At 40.3% G+C, this 22666-nt stretch overlaps 1 protein-coding gene across 3 annotated transcripts in view; it reads right to left on the reverse strand.

Annotated features, from left to right (window-relative positions):
• DSTYK (dual serine/threonine and tyrosine protein kinase) overlaps positions 1–22666 on the reverse strand; it is a 56577-nt gene that overhangs the window by 19977 nt on the left and 13934 nt on the right. For all 3 annotated transcript variants that reach the window (XM_004282450.4, XM_033410612.2, XM_033410613.2), the window contains one exon: positions 13011–13399. In XM_004282450.4, the coding sequence (XP_004282498.1) occupies positions 13011–13399 (389 nt within the window). The remainder of the gene's footprint in view (positions 1–13010; positions 13400–22666) is intronic.

Here is a 22666-nt window from a genome sequence, read left to right on the forward strand (position 1 = left end):
GTTGAATCAATCAATCAAGCAGCAAACTAAAGGCTAGATCTGCCAAACATTACGGTCCTATTCTAGGAGTTGGCAGGCATCCCAAAGTCTTAGCCACCTAAGTCTTAGTAATACCTTTACGCTCATGTTCACTTGGTCTGGCAGAGATTAAGATTTGCCTATCCAATATTTAACCTCTGCATTATTGGGAAGGCAATGTCTTTTATAGACAGGGGTGGCCAATAATAGGTGGGGCAACAGGAAAGCTCTTTAAAGGGTTGATTCTACTAGTAAGTACACCCTTTGGACTTGCCCTTCTTGCTTGGAGCACAGATGTGACAGACAGAGCAGCAGTGATCATCCTGCAGTCCTTGGGCAAACGTGAGAGTAGAAGCCAGCCTTGAGGATGATGAAGCAAAAAGAAATAGGGGGACTTCTCTGTGGCGCAGTGGTTGGGAATCCGCCTGCCAATGCAGGGAACACGGGTTCAAGCCCTGGTCCAGGAAGATCCCACATGCCGCGGAGCAACTAAGCCCATGCACCACTACTACTGAGCCCGTGCTCTAGAGCCCACGAGCCACAAATACTGAGCCCGCGTGCCACAGCTACTGAGGTCTGCACGCCTAGAGCCTGTGCTCCGCAACAAGAAAGGCCACTGCAATGAGAGGCCCATGCACCACAGCGAGGAGGGGCCCCCGCTAGCCGCAACTGGGGAAAGCCTGCATGCAGTAACGAGGACCCAATGCAGCCAAAAATAAATAAATAAATTAATTAATTAATTAAAAAAAAAAGAAATAGGGAGCTTGGATCTCTGATGACTACAGAGCTGCCACACCAGCCCTCAACTGCCTAGCTTTAGACTTCTTTTATGTGAGGGAAAAAAAGTAACCTCTGTCTTGCTTAAGCAAGCCCCTACTTTTCTGATTGTTATGTACGATGAATCCAATCATAACTGATAAACCCAACGCCTGAAGTGAGTTTCAAGAATGATCTTTGGTTTAGAAACAACTTTCCACAGGTCCTTTCCCTAGCTAGTAGTTTCTTTTTATTGTTCTACTTCTTTCCTAAGGATCTGGAAGCACTTAAGAGCATGTATTTCCATCCATGCATAGGTTCCTCCAAATCTCTGAAATTGCCTACTTTGCCTGGCATTCCAGACCTAAGTGTTGACCTGGAGACTTGTGCCTATATCACCATTGCAGGCACACCAACTCCAAAGTCTGCAGACTCAAAATCAATCCTTTGCAAAATTCTAGTACATTTTAAAGAGTTATGAAAGAACTCAACACAAATCTGCTCAAGTCTGTGTCCTTAACAGTTATCAGATGTAGCCAATTTACTTTATTTGAAATCTAAGATAGGCAATTTGTTTATTTTCTTTCAGACTAATACTCTGTTTTTATTCCTTTTTTGAGCAATAGGTATCATTGATGAAAGATTTTTAAAAATCAAAACCTGGGATCTTTTCCTTTTTGATCTCCTCCAGATAAGGAAGAAAGGGCTGGGAAATGCCAGCCTATTGTTTCTTGTAGTGTGTGTGTGTGTGTGTGTGTGTGTGTGTGTGTGTGTGTGTGTGTGTGTGTGTGTGTGTGTGTGTGTGTGTGTGTGTGTGTGTGTGTGTGTGTGTGTGTGTGTATGTGTTGTTTCTTGTAGTGTGTGTGTGTGTGTGTGTGTGTGTGTGTTGAAGGACAGAGAGACAGAGAGAGAGAGAGAGAGAGAGAGAGAGAGAGCGCGCTCTCCTATTTCCAGCAAAGCACAAAGGTCTCACCTTCTTCCTCAACAAAGAACTCATAAATTTTATTCTCAGGTAGGTCACAGAACTTTCATTTGGCTGGCCACTTTGAACTTCCTAAAGCTAAAAGTGCTTTTACCATCTCAGCATTTGTAATTTGAGCAAACACTGTATAAATCCTCGTGCTTTCTACCCAAGCCTAGGCCAAGAAGAAATCTGCTGTTTCATGTGTGCCTCGAATTGCATGGAATGTTTTCTGATTGGAAGACTAGTGTGACACTCACCCTGCTATTCAAAACAAGCCCCTTCACTACACTGAGTCACACGGCTGGAGTACCAGTCACTTCATGAGGCACATTCAAAAAGTGGGTAAGTAAGAACTTTTAGGGTTTAGAGTACCACATGCAATTGCCTAAGTGCCAAAACTTTAAAGACATATAATAATTAGATAGGCTAGAAGAGAACCCCAAGAACTGAAAATTTATAACAAGATAATTACAGATGACAGTGGTTTTTTAAAATATTTTAAAAATTGCTTCTGACTTAAGTAAATATCTTTTTAAAGGTATAAATCAATCAAACTTATTATAGAAATATTAAGGGAAGAAAGCCTAAATATTCAAAACCTAAGTTAAGTGTTGTTTAGAAAGTTTTCAGGAAGAATTTTGTTGGCTTGTTTATTTGATGGATTTTCTTAAAATTCTAAAATAAGCTTCCAGGTTTTCCTCAAAGGACCATTTTGTGTGTGTAACACAACCATCAGCCAAAGCTGCCACGTCCATTTGTAGAACCAATAGCCTTTGTAAGGGACAGTTGACTTTATTTGCTCATAGTTGCAAATTCATTTTTTAAAAAATGGATTCAGTGGATAAAGAAGATATGGCATACATATATATATACACACACACACACACACACAGTGGAATACTACTCAGCCATAAAAAGAATAAAATTTGGCCGTTTGCAGTAACATGGATGGACTTGGACAGCATTATGCTAAGTGAAATTAGTCAGAGAAAGACAAATACTGTATGATATCACTTACATGTGCAATCTAAAAAATAAAACAAACTAGTGACTATAACAAAAAAGAAACAGACTCACAGACACAGAGAACAAACTAGTGGTTACCAGTGGGGAGAGGGAAGGAGCGAGGGGCAAGATAGGGGTTATGAGGTACAAACTACTATGTATAAAATAAATAAGCTACATGGATATATTGTACAATACAGGGAATATAGCCCATATTTTATAATAACTATAATGGAATACAACCTTTAAAAATTATGAATCACTATGTTTTACACCTGTAACATATAATATTATATATCAACTATACTTCAATTTTTTTAAATTCCCCCAAAATGAATTCTGATGGTAGGTACTGCCTGGTACATTGGCACCTAGAAAGAAGTTGTCTACTCCTAAATACATCTTGTACTAAACAAAAATGGATAGAAAACAAGTACCATGCTCTCCTCCGTTCCCCAGTTAATTAACTTGTGCAGTCGGTTTCACTGTTCTGACTACCAAGACTGTTGGAAGACAGGCAAAAAGAGCTGCTGGCTGAGACCCTGGCAGCAGTACAAATTAGACTGGAATGTGATATGTGATTCTGCAATACTCACGGCAAAGGGATGACTCATGCCTGACGGTTATAAACAAAAAGGGAAGCCATCACTGTCTCCTGGAGACAGGGAGTGAAAAAAATTCACAGAGAGGATGAGCCCTGTTCTGGGTCCTATTATGGCCACCTGAGAGGGAAGACTGACCTCAGACTGTTTCATGGAAGGCTGTGTTCCTTCCTGGCACTTAGAACACTGTCTGGCACTTAATGAGCATCCAATAAATAAATGTGCTGTTGGACTTCCCTGGTGGTCCAGTGGTTAAGACTCTGTGCTTCCACTGCAGGGGGTGTGGGTTCGATCCCTGGTCGGGGAACTAAGATCCCACCTGCTGCTTGGCGTGACCAAAAAAATAGTAATAGTAAATAAATAAATAAATGTGCAATTACTGGATGAATAAATGATGCCTTTACTACTTGCTCAAAAGCACTTTCAATCATCCTATATAAAATTTTCTATTTTTAGCCCATATCCCACACATTTATCTGGAACTGCTATTTGCATCTACTCCAAGAATGAAGCAGTGAGTAAGCATTTTGCTCCTAACTCAGTCAAGGAAGAAGAATCCCAGGGAATCATGAGAGTATGCCATAATTCCCATTTTGAGTCACAGCAAATTCCTAAAGAGATTTCTCTTTTAGAATACATCTGCACAAATCTGTCGAATCTACATAAGTTGATATATTACCATCAATTTTCTTGGCAAGATTATGAGAATGTAATAGAAAGGAGATTGCTACTCTGCAAACACCAGAATTTACCTCTCTGGTTTTGTTTTTTATGTAAAAGCTTTTTATGTAAAATGACACTACCTTAAGTGCCAAGAAGAAATGCCTCAATCACTGAAGCCTGACCACTTCCTAAGAATATTGGCTCTTACTGGTGAGGACTCCTTACTCTACGGCTCATGGCACATTACTGAAACTCAGTGATAGCTAAGGATGATTATCTTAACTGATGGTTCAAACAGAAGATGATCACGTACTCAGGTAGGTCATAAATATCTTTGTTTTCCCTATAGTTCTGAAGCCTCATTACATCACACAGAAGAGAAGTACATAACTATATAAGAGTCCTGCCCTTGCCCAGCAACTGACACAGCCTCGACTCCAATCCCTGTCTCTGTATTCTACCTATCGTCACTATCAATTCTCCTCCCATGCCCACTCTCACAGGGCAATGGGAGGTTTTTCCCATCTGTTTTTACACAGGATTGATTTTTCCTCATTTTTATACAGTTCCCTGAACTATCACTCTTAAATGTCAATTACATATAAAGGCAAATACCTCCCTCTTCTTGTTACACTGTAGAAAATCCCTTTACTCTTGGTACAAACACTCTCCATTGGGGAGCTGCTTTCTAGAATATAACAGGCCACAAGCAGCTGTGTCAACCCAGAGCTTCACCCCAGCAGTCAGCATAGAACAGATACAAGCTCACCTCCCTACCTAGTAAAATGTAGGGAGTGGTAACTCAGAGGCCATAACAAGACTTGGGAAAAACCATAATCCCAACCAAAGCCCTGAACTAGCCACAGAAAACATGAGGCCATCATGCTAAAAGTGGAAGTATGTTTACAATCCCAAACACCCCAAAGTAAAGGCTTTAGGTCTGCGTCTCAACTCATAAGCATGAAGCCCTTAAGGATCAGAACTATCTGATTTCATACTGTGATGAATGAGATAACAGACAAGTTGACAAGAATGTACTGAATAGCCTCTGTGTGGTCTGTTGGGTTGGCCAAAAAGTTCGTTCGGTGAGGGAATACATTGTTTCATAAAATTCTTGGTGAAAATGAAAAACGTGTCTTTTATTTTTACTTAAAACCAAACGAACTTTTTGGACAACTCAATACCTTGTGGATATTCAAACATCCAGGTACCCACATATACAGATAAAAGCAGGAAAGTGAAGCTTTATTCTCTTATCACTTACTAGACCCAATCAAGAGAGACCATAGTAGAATGGAGAAGAAGGAAGAAGGGGAAACTTTACCTTTTAACTTTATAACTTTAACTTTTGTATTTTTTACCTTTTTATAACATCTCTCATTTTATTACAAAAGTACTTCATAATAATTATGAAGAACTTTGCTTCTAACTAGAGCAGAATAACTCTAAGTAAGCTGGAACCAGAAGGACTTAAGTTTGACAAAAGGAAGGAGTCCTACCGTGGATGGCTGTCAGGGAAGGGACAGGTGACTGAGAGAATAGGAAATCCTCTTCTCAAGGACACTGATTAATTCATTCAAAGGGAGACTTGCTAAGTGCCTGACACTGTTCTAGATGCTTTACACTTAGTCTCTTATTTAAGCCTCACACCAGTCCTAAAAGATACAGATTACTACTTCTATTTTACAAATGGGGGACACCCCAGCACCACAGTCACACAGTTAGTTAAGTAACCAAGCCAGGATGTAAGTCCAGGCCCACCTAACTACAAAGACAGTGTTTAAACAGTAACTGAAGGTCCACTGTGTCAGGAACTGTCTGGGCTGGTGTTAGGAAAGTTCTGAAAGAAGAATAAAGGATGGACAAGATGATTTCAGGGACCCTAACAGTCCTACTGTCTATATTAAAAAGTATACGCTGGCTATAAGTAAAAGCCCTGCTCTGCTATGAAACAATGCTGCAAAAGAAGTCAAAAAGAAAATATTTTTAATTGCCCGAATAACAGAATTTCTGCCTGCTGACAGTACTTTCAACCTTTGCATCTCTGAATCAGGGAGGATTCCCTACCGCCACCATCCATTACCGAAAGGGAAACACAAACAGATCTTTGAGATAGTGAAGATAGAAAGAGATGCCATTTGGTGCAGGAAAGAGGTAGATAGGATCCTTAAAAAAGGGAGAAAACATGAGAGGAAGATTAAGACCATAATCTCTTGCCAGATTTTCCCCCAAAGAGCTAATCTTAGAAGGCCAAAAATGAATCAGTGGTGGTGAATTGAGAAAATATAGCCTCAGCTTTAAGCTGTGCTTTTTAAGAGGGATCAAGGCTACTACAGTGAGCATAGGGATTTTAAAAAGAATCTTGCCTCTAAACCACATATATCCTTAATAGGTAAAATTAACCTATTAAAAGTATTACCAGGTTTCTTGGCAAAGAGCAATGTATCGGTTATATTTCACTATGTTAGTGTGTGTTAGGGGAAAGGCAAGAGCGATGTTAAATTCAAAGAACATAGAATTACTGCCTAGAAGGAACTTATAATTTAGCATTTGCCTGAACTTCCCATATCCTTTTTTAACACATCACTTTAGTTCCCCTTTCTTTTTGCCCCATAAAATCAGGGTTTCTTTAATTATGTTTCTAGAATAGCATTATTTCTCTTATACATATTACCCCAACTTTGTTTCTTTTCCCTTAGAAATGGCCATCTTTGACCTAATTCCATACACTCTCTCCTCCCAAAAGTATCTGCTTACCTTGAAGATAGTCACCCAAGCTTCTTTCCAACTTTTTACCAATCAACTGTTATCTTTCAATCTAGATACATTCAAGAGAAGACACGGTATCTAACTAAAAGTAAGCAACACATAAATTTAGTTTCATAAGGCACCAAAACAAATACTAAAAACTAGACAAAAATTGAGAGAAGCTAGTTTTCTAGACACAAACAATGTTTAGTAAATTTGGGGGTTAAAATTTTGCATAAATTTGTGATTTTTTAGTAAGATACTTTGATTTGGGGTTATGAAAGTATTAACTGCTGATAAATTAAAACTAACAGTGTCTGTATGGATCAACAGAACAGAATAGAGAGCCCAAAATAAACCCACACACCTACGGGCAATTAATTTCCGACAAAGGAGGCAAGAGTATACAATGGAGAAAAGACAGTCTCTTCAGCAAGTAGTGTTGGGAAAGCTGGTAGGTCAGTCACCCAAGGCAATAGAAATAAAAGCAAAAATAAACAAATGGGACCTAATCAAACTTATAAGATTTTGCACAGCAAAGGAAAGGATAAACAAAATGAAAAGACAACCTACAGACTGAGAGAAAATATTTGCAAATGATGTGACTGACAAGGGCTTAATTTCCAAAATATACAAACAGCTTGTATAACTCAATAACAAAAAAACAAACAACCCAATCAAAAAATGGACAGAGGGCTTCCCTGGTGGTGCAGTGGTTGAGAGTCTGCCTGCTGATGCAGGGGACACGGGTTCATGCCCTGGTCCGGGAAGATCCCACGTGCCGCGGAGCGGCTGGGCCCATGAGCCATGGCTGCTGAGCCTGCGCGTCTGGAGTCTGTGCTCCACAACGGGAGAGGCCACAACAATGAGAGGCCTGCATACCGCAAAAAAAAAAAAAAAAAAAAGGGCAGAAAATCTAAATAGATATTTTTCCAAAGAAGACATACAGATGGCCAATAGGCACATGAAAAGATGCTTAACATCACTAATTATTAGAGAAATGCAAATCAAAACTGTAAGGAGGCGACAGAGGAATGGATAAAGAAGATATGGTACATATATATAATGGAATATTACTCAGCCATAAAAAAGAACAAAATAGGGGCTTCCCTGGTGGCGCAGTGGTTGGGAGTCCGCCTGCCGATGCAGGGGACACGGGTTCGTGCCCCGGTCCGGGAAGATCCCACATGCCGCGGAGCAGCTGGGCCCGTGAGCCATGGCCGCTGAGCCTGTGCATCCGGAGCCTGTGCTTTGCAACGGGAGAGGCCACAACAGTGAGAGGCCTGCGTACCGCAAAAAAAAAAAAAAGAACAAAATAATGCCATTTGCAGCAACATGGATAGTCCTAGAGATTGTCATACTGAGTGAAGTAAGTCAGACAGAGAAAGACAAGTATCACATGATATCACTTATATGTGGAATCTAAAAAAAATGGTACAATTGAACTTATTTACAAAACAGAAATAGAGTCACAGATATAGAAAAAAAACTTATAGTTACCAGTGGGGGAAAAAGGGGGGAGAGATAAGTTGGGAGACTGGGATTGACATATATACACTACTATATATAAAATAGATAACTAATAAGGACCTACTATATAGCACAGGGAACTCTACTCATTACTCTGTAATGACCTATATGGGAAAAGAATCTAAAAAAGAGTGGAGATATATATGTATAACTGATTCACTTTGCTGTACACCTGAAAGTAACACAACATTGTAAATCAACTATACTCCAATAAAAATTTTTAAAAATAAATAAATAAAATAGATCACAACAGCAAAACAAAACTGTAATGAGGTACCACCTCATACCAGTCAGAATGGCCATCATTAAAAAGTCCACAAATAACAAATGCTGGAGAGAGTGTGGAAAAAAAAGAACCCTCCTACACTGTTGGTGGGAATGTAAATTAGTACAGCCACTATGGAGAACAGTATGGAGGTTCCTTAAAAAACTAAAAAGAGAGTTGCCATATGATCCAGCAATCCCACTCCTGGGCATATATCCAGAGAAAACTATAATTTGAAAAGATACATGCACCCCAATGTTCATAGCAGCACTATTTACAATAGCCAAGACATGGAAGCACCCTAAGTGTCCATCAACAGATGAATAGATAAAGAAGATGTGGTATATACACACAAGGGACTACTACTCAGCCATAAAAAAGAACTAAATAATGCCATTTGCAGCAACATAGATGGACCTAGAGATTATCATACTAAGTGAAGTAAGTTAGAAAGATAAATACCATATGATATCACTTACATGTGGAATCTAAAATATGACACAGATGAACTTATTTATGAAACATAAACAGACTCACAGACAAAGAAAACAAATTTCTGGTCACCAAGGGGGAAAGAGGGTGGGGGAGGGATAAATTAGGAGTTTGGGATTAGCAGATACAAACAACTATATATAACACAGATAAGTAACAAGCTCCTACTGTATAACACAGAGAACTATATTCAATATCCTGTAGTAAACCATAATGGAAAAGAATTTGAAAAAATATACATATATGACTGAATCACTTTGCTGTACAACACTGTAAATAACTAAAAAATTATAACTCAAATTAAAAACTTTTAATTTTTAAAAATTAAAAAATAAAAATATCAATGTCTGTATGAAATTACGAACAGATTATTTCCATTGATGGCTACTGACTGAGGGTTATAAAGAGAAAATTTTACTACTCCAAATGGTTAAGAGTTCAAAGTAGTAAAAAAAAAAAGTTTATTTGCAAGTCATTAGACCTTTCCTGGAAACATCAGTCTACTTTAGTTCCCTGAAATACACCCTACCAGACATCACCATGAGCCAGTAACCATGACAGTGTGTGGCACAGCCTGGCTGCCAGGTGACATGTACATTTGTCCAGAGGGCCAGAAAACACCTGGTAGGGATAAACAGGCTATTGCTTAGAGCAGAAAACTGAGAGCTATGAAACTGCCACAGAAAATGAAATGCCACTGCTAGGCTGCAGGAATCCCATCTTAGGCTGAGGACGTTTAATCATCTCTGCTTCTTTTTATTCCTTTTCTTAGAGGTGTTCATAGGGAAAAACATATACACACTCACACATCAGATTGAGGCAACTCTAAGGCAGACAGCTGTGTTCCACTGGACTTGTAAAACGAACAAAAAAGAAAAGGAGGTGATGTATGTACCAGAAAGGGGGTGAAGGTTAGGAAGGGGAAGTATGTAAATGAAGACAGAACTAGTGAATATGGTGAATGGCAAAATGTGTTGCCAGCTGGAAAATGACTATGTTTTATTTATTTTTTATTTATTTTTTGCGGTACACGGGCCTCTCACTGTTGTGGCCTCTCCCGTCGTGGAGCACAGGCTCCGGACGCGCAGGCCCAGCGGCCACGGCTCACAGGCCCAGCCGCTCCGCAGCATGTGGGATCTTCCTGGACTGGGGCACGAACCCGCGTCCCCTGCATCGGCAGGCGGACCCTCAACCACTGCGCCACCAGGGAAGCCCGAAAATGACTATGTTTTAACACTACATGAGGTTTCAGAAACTAACAGCTTGATAGTATTCCTCTATTATTGAATTATGAACTGAGAATCTCAGGGGACCCAGAGCTAAAAAGCTGGGAATATTGTGGTATTCCATGCGGGTACCATGTGAGTTGGCCTATTCCAGAACAAACTGAAAATGGCTAATTTATGAGGCCTTTAAAGTAACGTATTAGAAGAATGACCATTGTATAAGAGGGTAAGGGGAAATTCTGTTTTAATAATTTGACAGTTAAAAATGAACATCTCACTTCCCCTATTTCAATCTTGGTTTCCTTTAGCTAAATGTTTCCTTTCTTTACCACTCCCTTTACAAACCAAATGGAAGGGCTGTTTAGAGCTAACTCCCTGGCCACAGCCCTGGCTGTTTAGACCTAATATAACGGGAGCTAAAAAAAAAAAAATCTTTCTCACTGGCACAAAGAATCTTCAAGGTACTTAGGAAATGCTCCCAGCAGTAAGCTGAGCATCCCTGATACACTAAATGGAGACAGGAGCCTGACTACAGTGACTGAGCAGGGCCTGAGGGCCCCAAAGGCTGCTAAGGCCCCTCTGAGGCTCAGCATCAAGGGATTCTAAAGTTAGAATGCTGTTTCCACATCAAAACCAGTGGAGAATAAAGCAGATCCGGAGAAACACTAGCTAAGGAAGCCTCACAAACCACATGAAACAGAACAATGAGAGGCTGGAGAATTCCACAAGAAAAGAGAAGAATATTTCTCAAGAAAGAGAATATATATTTCAACTGTGCAGACAGAAAGTTAATTAGGGGTCTCAACTTCCCTCCCCGCCAAGTGGCCTCCTCAACTGTTAACTCAGTTTGAGTGCTTACTTACTACATATACCTGGAGCAGCGATGGGAACTCTCACCAGTAAGATACGTGCTCAGGTATGCACTTGGGAAATGGCTCTCACTTTCTTTTCTGTGACTTTACTTTATCGCCTCAATTCATGCGACCAAAGTAAATGAGCATTAAAAATTAAAACCAATAAAGTGAAGGGACACAGAAAAATCAATCAGATAATGTGCCTGTCCTGCAGATGGCTTTGTTCACATTCCAAGACTCTTTACAAAAGGCAAGAACAGGAAAAATCACCACCCAACCAATAGCAGTCATTTCAGCTATTTAACAGTGTTTTTTAAGTTGCAGGTCACAATACATTAAGTCAGATCATCAATTTAGTGGGCTGCTACCATCATTTTTTTAAAAAAGAAGTCAAATAGAATAGAGAAGAAAATATCAGTGTGTTTTGCAAGAAGTAAAAGTATTGTCTTATGAAACTTTATTTCAAATGTATGCGTGTATATATGTACTGGGTCCTGATAATAAAATGTTATTTCTTAGAGTGAATTAAAATCTAAAAAAGTTTGAAAACCACCACGCTATTGGACACTGAAGGAACTAGACCAGAGCAGAATACTATAGAGATTGTGTATGGATCAAATACTTAGGAATTGTGAAGAAGTTGGCGGGTCAACTGAGCAGGCTCAGTCAATAAACAAAGATCACCGTCAGAGCTACTGTCAGAGTTATCCAAGAACTCTAACATCGTCCTGGAGCTAAGCAGTGCACGCTGCCAGTCTGAACACAGAGGAAAGCCACCACTGAAACTGAGCTGAGAGGAAATGCTGGCTGGTATACAGAGCCCCCTCTAGCGTTTATCAAGATAAAGGAAATCTGGACTCTGGAAGGAAATGAGATGGCAGTCTCTACTTCTAGAGGATCATAGGCCGAGGCCACAATCAAAGGACTCACTCACTGACTGAGATCAAGCCTTCTAGAACAGGGGTAGGTGAAGAGAAGAAGAAACCGTTCTCCTAGTCCTGCCAAACTAGCCCTTCCTTCCTGGCACAGCTAACCAAGGTGATGGACGCTCTGTTTTGAGCACATCTGCATTCTTTTATTCCTACCAGCTCCTGATCCCTGACATAGTCACCTTCCCTGCCCATTCCCCCCATTCTCCTGACCCCCAACATAGTCACCTCCTCTGCTCAACCCCATTTGGCCTAATCAAATAGCCCAGTCCTAGCTATACAGAGACGAGTCCTTCCTAAATGGAGATCTGAATACCAGATAGACAATATGATCTTTTAGGAGATGCCGCAAGACCTATGTTCTGTTTGGGAGTTGGAAGAATATCTTTGAGAAAAGCAAAGATATTCTTCAGATGACGGGATCTCCATATCTCCTTACATTGAGCCAGACCTGTCCTCAAGTTCTGAAGTCCCTTAGAAAGTAGGAGACATGATCTGTCTCACTTAGTAAATAATGGCAGGTCTAAGGAAAACTTCAAAAGTTCTTCACTTGTTCTCAACTTAAATAAGAACATTAATCATCTTATTTGCACCTTTCAGAAAGGGATGGCTAGAGACAATTCTAGCGACACCTTCCTGCTAAAAAATGAAAAAAGGATTTCTAACCCTGATCCTAATTCTGTCAAAGCACACTTGAGATGCAAGTAACACATTCCTTCAGTTTTAGACAGGAATTAAGCAAATTGCCCAGGGCCTTGCAGCATGGTAGTAGAGGCAGCGATGGGCACTGCTACAGCCTTGTCTGGCTTTCAACTTCCTAGATCATGTTCCTTTGACTCTGAGCATCAGCTGATGCTCAGAGCCCAGAGTACATATTGCCAAATTATTTTCTGAGAAAGCTCAAATACAAGGAAAGCTGGAATATATCTGTGCAACTATGTAAGTATGAGTTTGGTACCTGTAAGAGAGCATGGTGCATCGTCACCTCCAGTTCGGCTAAAACATGGGCAGCATCCTCACTGTCCTCTTGGACCTCCAGGTCCTCCTCAGGGATGGTGTCCCAGTTGCCCTGGTGAGCAACCAGCGTGTGCACTAGTTCATACTGGCCAGGGAGTGCCAGGCTGACCCGAGTCTGAGTCCCATAGGTGAAGCGGAGGCGCCGAAGCTTACAGTTCTCCTCACTGCTCAGCTTGGTGGTGGGAAGCACCTGCACCCCCAAGAGCAGGTTCAACAGCTGGCACTTGACACTACAGTCCTGGCCGAGGATCAAGATGCAGGGGAGGCAGTCCACAATCTGCTGGAGGTGCTTCTCTTCCTTAGGCGGGAAGGAAATGCAGCTCAGCTGGCCTGGTTGGGGAAGGGGAGGGTGGAGAAGGAGAAAGGAGTACAGAGAGAAGAGTGAGGAGGGGTAGGGAGAGACTTCCAGGGAGATCCCATTAGGATGTCAGGCTCCTAGAAAAGAAATTTCTAGGAAGCTCTTGGCTGAAGGAGGTACCAGGAAAACATCCCAGTCAGAAAAGGTTCCTCAAATATCAAACAGGATTCCCCTCTCTGGCTCATTCCCAGAACAGTTGTTTCTATCCAGAAAGGTGGCAGTGACCTGATCTACCCTCCCCTCTTGTTTTTCAACCAGTGGAGGGACAGCCTAAGGAGTTTACAAGGACTCAAGTATAAGATCATTAAATTGACAAAGCCAGAAAAGACTACACTAACTGGGATGTGAATCCAAGAACCGAATATATCAAAATGAAAACCTTCCTTGTGACACAAGACCTAATACTTGAACATATAAAGGCCCTTTAAAATGACTCTACCACATGCAGTTTTAGCTTATTTTCCTCATTTATAACATATTTTATAACTAAATGTATCAGCCAGTCTTTAAATACGCATGTATTGAAATAAAATGTTATTCAGGTGTGTATAAGCTCTAGAATCTTTTCTGGTTCATTTCACTGATGGCTGGTGACAGCATCCCAGCTGCCAAGTCATCTGTTTTCTTAAAACACTGGGTGCTCAATTAAGATCAATATCTCCTAATCAAATCACATTCTTTCAGTTTATGGAGGACGAGACCCTGAATAAGACAAAGGGAAAGAACTACCTGTTAGGATAAAATCCAGGCAAATCTAGGAAGAGATGTGATCCATCTCAGAAATACCCTTTCAGGGCACCACACTCATCTAAACAGATCAAATAATACTGAAGAGAAAACAAGGGACTTCCCTGGTGGCACAGTGATTAAGAATCTGCCTGCCAATGCAGGTGACACGGGTTCGAGCCCTGGTCTGGGAAGATCCCACATGCCTCAGAGCAACTAACCCCGTGCGCCACAACTACTGAGCCTGTGCTCTAGAGCCCGCGAGCCACAACTACTGAAGCCCGCGTGCGTAGAGCCCATGCTCCGCAACAAGAGAAGCCACCACAATGAGAAGCCCGTGCACCGCAATGAAGAGTAGCCCCCGCTAACTGCAGCTAGAGAAAGCCCACGTGCAGCAACGAAGACCCAATGCAGCCAAAAATAAATAAATGAAAATAAAAACTAAATAAATTTTTTTTTAAAAAAGAGAGAAAACAAAAGTCTTCCTAAAGTATGAGAACATCTTTTTGGGAAAAAGAACCAGAAATTAGTTGACTAGAACTCTCATATTCTGAACTCGATCACTCCCCAGCTTGTTCAGTGCCAGTGCCTGCCCAAGTCTAAGATTCAGGCAACTTTGTGTTTGTCCAGAAAGGCACAGACACACGGTTCTTAGGCTGTTAGAAGTCCAATCTCCGAGCCAAATACATACATCTTAATTGAAATTTAGGGTGGCACCAAGTAAAACAGTATTTGCTTTAGTCATTTAACCATGAGCTATTCATTTTGTTTATGTAATTGAAGCAAGAGAGACCTGATTCATTTAAGAGGTTGTCCTACTTCAGACTCTATCTATCCTGCTTCAAACTCAGTATTTCAAATCCTCAAATCTTTTTCTCTCCCACAAGTGGCACCACCAAAAGATTTAAGGAAGTTGGCTTTCACCCAGCCCCCTTTATGAATTTCATTAAGCCCTTCCTTTCACATCGGCCTATAAGTACATCACCTGGCCAGCACATGTAAACCAGTAATATGAGACACTGAAACAGGAAATCTGTTCTCCTGGGACAGAGATGAGAAAGCAAAGTGTTAACTGAGTGCCCAATTCTGTGCAAGGTATTTACTAAGCTCGAGAGTAAAACACCAGACCCCTGGTCTAATTTTTGACCCACTGATACAATCTAAAAGCAAGGGGACACAGCCAATTGCTGTGCTACCACTTAGCAAGTAGTGAGTCCTGAGTCCCTTCATATCTTATTGACAACTAAACAACACTTACCACAGTTGTCAGGGAGGAAAAACAATTTTCCTCTACCCTTTTAGTTTCCTCTGGCTGGGTCTAAGAATTAAATTGACATGAGACAGATTACCAGGAGAAAATGAAATTTAATTAGGTACACATGGGGAATCCGAACATGGGATTCCAAAGACGGGTTAAATGAGATACATATGTCATCCTGGACTAAGGAGATGGGGTAGGGGGCTCAGTCTTCAAAGGGAAACAAGGCAATCCACAGTAAGAATGAAGAGTAAATGTTTGGTAAAATGTTTGCTGGGTCATCCAGAAACAATGGGACATAGAGAGGACTTTGACCAAACAGGCCTTGCTAGGTTCCTCCCCTGACTACTACACCTGGTTCATATTACACTGTAGCTAGCCCTGGTGATAGCTCTCTTTCTAGGATAGGCCCTCTATCTAAATTCTTTTAGGCAGTTAAGGCAGAGGAGATAAAAGCTCTTCCTGAGCCTTTTGTTTCTTTAAAACAACCAAGCCTAAAGTAATCTTCATACCACAGAGACACATTTTGAGATGGCAAATTTTGCTCCCCTATACAGACTATTCTAGTTGTATGTTTATAATTACCAAAAGCAGGAAGAACCATCATATTTCCCTCTGTATCCTCAACACCCAACACAATGACTAAAAAATAGTTAGTGCTTTGTTATACGCTTTCTTGCTTTGTGTGAGAATCCATTTACCATGGAGAATTGTCTACAGAAAGCCAGAAGTGGTTCTACTAAGTACTCAGAAAAGTCCAGTAGCATGATCAACAGTCCGGTACCATGAATAGCATAGGAGCAACTGTCATTCCTAAAAACCTCCTTCATCTCAACATGGAGAGTAGAGGTGGACAACAGAATAGTACCTCCCCATTCACCTGCAGACCACAGTCTCAGCCTGAGCAGTGAGAAGTCCAGTTAGATTCACTCTTATCTACCCTTCCTGTACTTTCTCTTTTCCCAGTCTTCCTCAGATCTCAGATGGGTGTCCAAACTCCTATAACAAAAGTTATAAAAATAAGTCTCAATAAAAACCATAATAAAAATAAGCTTAAATGAGTTTTGTGACTGGTGCTGCTGGGAGAGCAGGTAACACAGAACAAAAACCAACTAACCGTTTTTCAGGACCAGAGGGAGAGATCTTAACACCTCTGAGACCTCAGGGTCAACTACAGGAAAGCCAGTAAACCATGCTGCGCTGGCCAAAACCACAGCGGACATACCCCATTACTCATCTGGTCCAAATTATCACACCCCCATCTCTGTAGTGACAAAAATAGTCACTATAAATAAACCCGCTAGAGTCTAACAACCATAGGCCAGTGCAATGGGAGAGGGGGCTGACAGCGAAACCAGTTCTAATTTTCGTTTCCACGCACTCTGCTAGCGTTTTGCGTGCAACCCACTGGACTGAGAAAAGGTCTTCAAAATGGATATCGCCATCTGTTTTTCAAAACGTCATTATCCAAGGCTTTTGCTCCCACCAATCTTTAGCTTTTTCATTGCTCTTCAACGTGTCTACAAGATTTGAACAAGAGCATGGAGAGAAATGAAGCTGAAACGAGATCGTTTCACTCCTTGCTACTCTCGGCAAATGCGTTGGTGAGGGAGGAGCGCACCGAGGGAGTGGGCAGAGCACCAGCCGAGGGCAGATGCTCTGATCCCGGGCTTCACCGCTGACTGGCAATCTACTTGCTTCTCTCAGCCTTGGATTTCTCATCGGTGAACTAAGGGACTTGGATTAGATCATCTTTAACACCCCTTCCAGTTCTGAAATTCCAGGATTCCATCAGGTTTTAACTGTTGAAAGAAAAATAACTGAGGGGGATGGGCAGTTGGTCTGATTGTTTTTATTTTAAACTGTACATGAATTTAATTACTCGAGCTCTCCCTGGACTACTATAAGGGCAGATCAAAAGCTGACTGAACTAGCCAGGGGCTCTGAGGACCTACCAGGCAGTTTTAGCCGTTTTCTTAAGAAGAGATTAAAAACTGTAGACTGAAGGTAGGAGGGAGGAAGAAAATCTGTTTCAGATTTGAGCAGCTGCCTCACTGACAGTTAAAGGACTTTCGAGTTAATCAGGTTTTCTTTTGTAATTAATATAACAGCATCTGCATATGGGGCTGCCGGAAGGTAACAGCACGGCCTCTCGGCTGGAGCGCTTTAACCCTGCCAACTCTGGCTGCAGGAAAATTCAGATTGTCTTCAATGCAAGCCAAGACTTCTTTTTTTCTTGATGATTCTTAAAAACAGATTATCTTGATTTGGGTTACTTCTAAACAAACGTTTCAAACTACAAGGAGGAGAGCAGCTAAAGCAGCAACGCATTTTGTTTATCTGTTTTAGATAATGAAGGGGAACGAAATATATCATCCCAAAATATGCCTCTTTGACATATTATTTTGAACAGGTTATTTTTACGAAACAGACACAGGTGAAGCTCTGGAAACTGAGAAGTTACCCTTTCGTAAGAGACATATTTAAAAGAGAAATCTCCATTTCTAAGGGGGTCTTCCTCCAGTACCAGGAAGAGGAGGGCTCAAAATCTCTGGAAACTCTTATCAATGCAGAAAGCAACCACTTAAAACTGCATAACCACCTTACCCTTCTTTACTGTGCTTTTCCTGATAAACGCCCATAAATGACTCCCCCCACCTCACCCCACCCCAGTAGTGTTTTATCTTTAGCTGGAAATCGTATTTAAGGTAGTGGCTCGGGCCATTTTGGAGTCACGCAGTTTTTCCAGGGTATCTCCCACGTGTACAGGAGGTACACATGTTATTAAATTTCTGGTTGTTTCTCTCCCATTAATCTTTTTATAACAGGGGTGTCTCGGCCAAGAACCTAGAAGGGTAAAGGGAAAATTATTTTTCCTCACCCACAATAATGTTTACTGAGCCCTTTCTAAGTACATCACTTTATTTGCCCCATTTCATTTAATGCTCAAAATTCTACCAGACATAAACTATTATTATCCCCATTTGTAGATGAGGAAGCAGTAGCTTAAAAGGCAAAACAGAACAAAAAAGAAGCCATGTTTCTCCATTTCTCTAAGCAGATAAAAAGTGGAACACAGGGCAGAGCAGGAACTGTTCTTAAGTCTCAGGGGGCCAGGTGAATACTTAATGGTAAACAATGTCCCTGAAGGGTGGCAGAATATGCCATCCCCCAGAATGCCACTTTGGCATAAGGATTATTTTGAGCTAAAGGCACTCGACAAACAGCAGGTATAAGAAGGGCACTCTGACCTCCCCTTTATCTTCCTGAAAGCAAGATAAAACCCCCATTGGGAAGATGTCCTCCCTATAACAGAAGGAAAGCAAAATTCGTTATCACCAGAGACTGGGAGTCGAGATCAAGAAAAATCTGTACAAATAAGCCTTGTTAAACTAGCCAGTACCTTCCTAGTTACTTTCCCACCGTTAACTTCCCTAGCTCAAGCCCCTCTGTCTTGTCACGCTTTCATAATTTACTTCTTTGTCCACTTCAACTCTGTTTCTTTGGATCTTCATTCCTTTGTGAGGACTCCCATGTACATGTAAAATTTAACAAAGTGCTTATCCTTTTCTCCTGTTATCTGTCTTATGTCAGTTTAATTCTTAGGCCCAGCTGGAGATAATAAGAAGATAGAGGAGAAATTCTTCCTCCTCCACCTGCCCTACCACACTTTCTCCCAATGTGGGGACAAACACAACTCAGTGGTTGTAGGACCCCAATTTAAAGCAGACTGACAGAGTCCTTACAAAAACTGCCCAAGACGATGAGGCCTGGGAGAAAAAAACAGCATTACCACTATCGGGTGAACACTTTTTAAAAATGTTATTGTTATTCTACCCAACAGCTCTAGAGTCCCTTTTCTAAAAGAAACAGTAGGTACTTTTCAGAGAAACTTTTAATGTTCCCCTCATCGGTTAGTCTGTATTTTGGGTTGAGGTTAAGATTATTCTAAAGAGGAAGAATTGGCGGGAAGTAATGTTAATGACTTTTTATTTATTTATTGAATTCTTGAATTTTATTTTTTTATACAGTAGGTTCTTATTAGTCATCAATTTTATACAATGTTTATAATGACATTTTATACATGTCAATCCCAATTGCCCAATTCATCCCACCACCACCCCCACCCCCGCCGCTTTCCCCCCTTGGTGCCCATTCTTTTGTTCTCTACATCTGTCTCAATTTCTGCCCTGCAAATCGATTCATCTGTACCATTTTCCTAGGTTCCACATATATGGGTTAATAGACGATATTTGTTTTTCTCTTTCTGACTTACTTCACTCTGTATGACAGTCTCTAGATCCATCCACGTCTCTACAAATGACCCAATTTCGTTCCTTTTTATGGCTGAGTAATATTCCATTTTATATATGTACCACAACTTCTTTATCCATTCGTCTGTCGATGGGCATTTAGATTGCTTCCATGACCTGGCTATTGTAAATAGTGCTGCAATGAACATTGGGGTGCATGTGTCTTTCTGAATTATGGTTTTCTCTGGGTATATGCCCAGTAGCAGGATTGCTGGATCATATGGTAATTCTATTTTTAGTTTTTTAAGGGACCTCCATACTGTTCTCCATACTGGCTGTATCAATTTACATTCCCACTAACAGTTCAGGAGGGTTTCCTTTTCTCCATGCCCTCTCCAGCATTTGTTGTTTGTAGATTTTCTGATGATGCCCATTCTAACTGGTGTGAGGTGACACCTCATTGTAGTTTTGATTTGCATTCCTCTAATAATTAGTGATGTTGAGCAGCTTTTCATTTGCTTCTTGGCCATCTGTATGTCTTCTTTGGAGAAATGTCTACTAAGGTCTTCTGCCCATTTTTGGATTGGGTTGTTTGTTTTTTTAATATTGAGCTGCAAGAGCTGTTTATATACCTTAGGGATTAATCCTTTGTCCATTGATTCATTTGCAAATATTTTCTCCCATTCTGAAGGCTGTCTTTTCATCTTGTTTATGGTTTCCTTTGCTGTGCAAAAGCTTTTACGTTTCATTAGGTCCCATTTGCTTATTTTTGTTTTTATTTCCATTACCCTAGGAGGTGGATCAAAAAAGATCTTGCATGATTTATGTCAAAGAGTGTTCTTCCTGTATTTTCGTCTAAGAGTTTTATAGTGTCCAGTCTTACTTTTAGGTCTCTAATCCATTTTGAGTTTATTTTTGTGTATGGTGTTAGGCAGTGTTCTAATTTCATTCTTTTACATGTAGCTGTCCAGTTTTCACAGCACCACTTATTGAAGAGACTGTCTTTTCTCCATTGTATATCCTTGCCTCCTTTGCATTGACTAGTTGACCATAGGTGAATGGGTTTATCTCTGGGCTTTCTATCTTGTTCCATTGATCTATGTTTCTGTTTTTGTGCCAGTACCATATTGTCTTGATTACTGTAGCTTTGTAGTATAGTCTGAAGTCAGGGAGTTTGATTCCTCCAGCTCCGTTTTTTTCCCTCAAGACTGCTTTGGCTATTCGGGGTCTTTTGTGTCACCATACAAATGTTAAGATTTTTTGTTCTAGTTCTGTAAAAAATGCCATTGGTAATTTGATAGGGATTGCATTCAATCTGTAGATTGCTTTGGATAGTATAGTCATTTTCACAATGTTAATTCTTCCAATCCAAGAACATGGTATACCTCTCCATCTGTTGGTATCATCTTTAATTTCTTTCATCAGTGTCTTATAGTTTTCTGCATACAGGTCTTTTGTCTCCCTAGGTAGGTTTATTCCTAGGTATTTTATTCTTTTTGTTGCAATGGTAAATGGGAGTGTTTCCTTTATTTCTCTTTCAGATTTTTCATCATTAGTGTATAGGAATGCATTTTGTATCCTGAAACTTTACCAAATTCATTGATTAGCTCTAGTAGTTTTCTGTTGGCATCTTAGGGATTCTCTATGTAAATTATCATGTCATCTGCAAACAGTGACAGTTTTACTTCTTCTTTTCCAATTTGTATTCCTTTTATTTCTTTTTCTTCTCTGATTGCCTTGGCTAGGACTTCCAAAACTATGTTGAATAATAGTCGTGAGAGTGGACATCCTTGTCTTGTTCCTGATCTTAGAGGAAATGCTTTCAGTTTTTCACCATTGAGACTGATGTTTCCTGTGGGTTTGTCGTATATGGCCTTTATTATGTTGAGGTAGGTTCCCTCTGTGCCCACTTTCTGGGGAGTTTTTATCATAAATGGGTGTTGAATTTTGTCAAAAGCTTTTTCTGCATCTATTGAGATGATCATATGGTTTTTATTCTTCAATTTGTTAATATGCTGTATCACATTGATTTGCGTATATTGAAGAATGCTTGCATCCCTGGGATAAATCCCACTTGATCATGGTATATGATCCTTTTAATGTGTTGTTGGATTCTGTTTGCTAGTATTTAATTGAGCATTTTTGCATCTATATTCATCAGTGATATTGGTCTGTAACTTTCTTTTTTTGTAGTATCTTTGTCTGGTTTTGGTATCAGGTTGATGGTGGCCTCATAGTATGAGTTTGGGAGGGTTCCTTCCTCTGCAGTTTCTTGGAAGAGTTTGAGAAGGATGGGTGTTAGCTCTTCTCTAAATGTTTGACAGAATTCACCTGTGAAGCCATCTGGTCCTGGACTTTTGTTTGTTGGAAGATTCTTAATCACAGTTTCGATTTCATTACTTGTGATTGGTTTGTTCATATTTCTATTTCTCCTGGTTCAGTTTTGGAAGGTTATACCTTTCTAAGAATTTGTCCATTTCTTCCAGGTTGTCCATTTTACTGGCTTAGAGTTGCCTGTAGTAGTATCTTAGGATGGTTTGTATTTCTGCTGCGTCTGTGTGACTTCTCCTTTTTCATTTCTAATTTTATTGATTTGAGTCCTCTCCCTCTTTTTCTTGATGAGTCTGGCTAACGGTTTATCAATTTTGTTTATCTTCTCAAAGAACCAGCTTTTAGTTTTACTGATCTTTGCTATTGTTTTCTTTGTTTCTATTTATTTCTGCTCTGATCTTTATGATTTCTTTCCTTCTGCTAACTTTGGGTTTTGTTTGTTCTTCTTTCTCTAGTTCCTTTAGGTTTAAGGTTAGATTGTTTATTTGAGATGTTTCTTGAGGTAGGCTTGTATAGCTATAAACTTCCCTCTTAGAACTGCTTTTGCTGCATCCCATAGGTTTTGGATCATCGTGTTTTCATTGTCATTTGTCTCTAGGTATTTTTTGATTGCCTCTTTGATTTCTTCAGTGATCTCTTGGTTATTTAGTAATGTATTGTTTAGCCTCCAT

This window comes from Orcinus orca, chromosome 1 (genome assembly GCF_937001465.1).
Source record: "Orcinus orca chromosome 1, mOrcOrc1.1, whole genome shotgun sequence".
NCBI lineage: Eukaryota > Metazoa > Chordata > Mammalia > Artiodactyla > Delphinidae > Orcinus > Orcinus orca.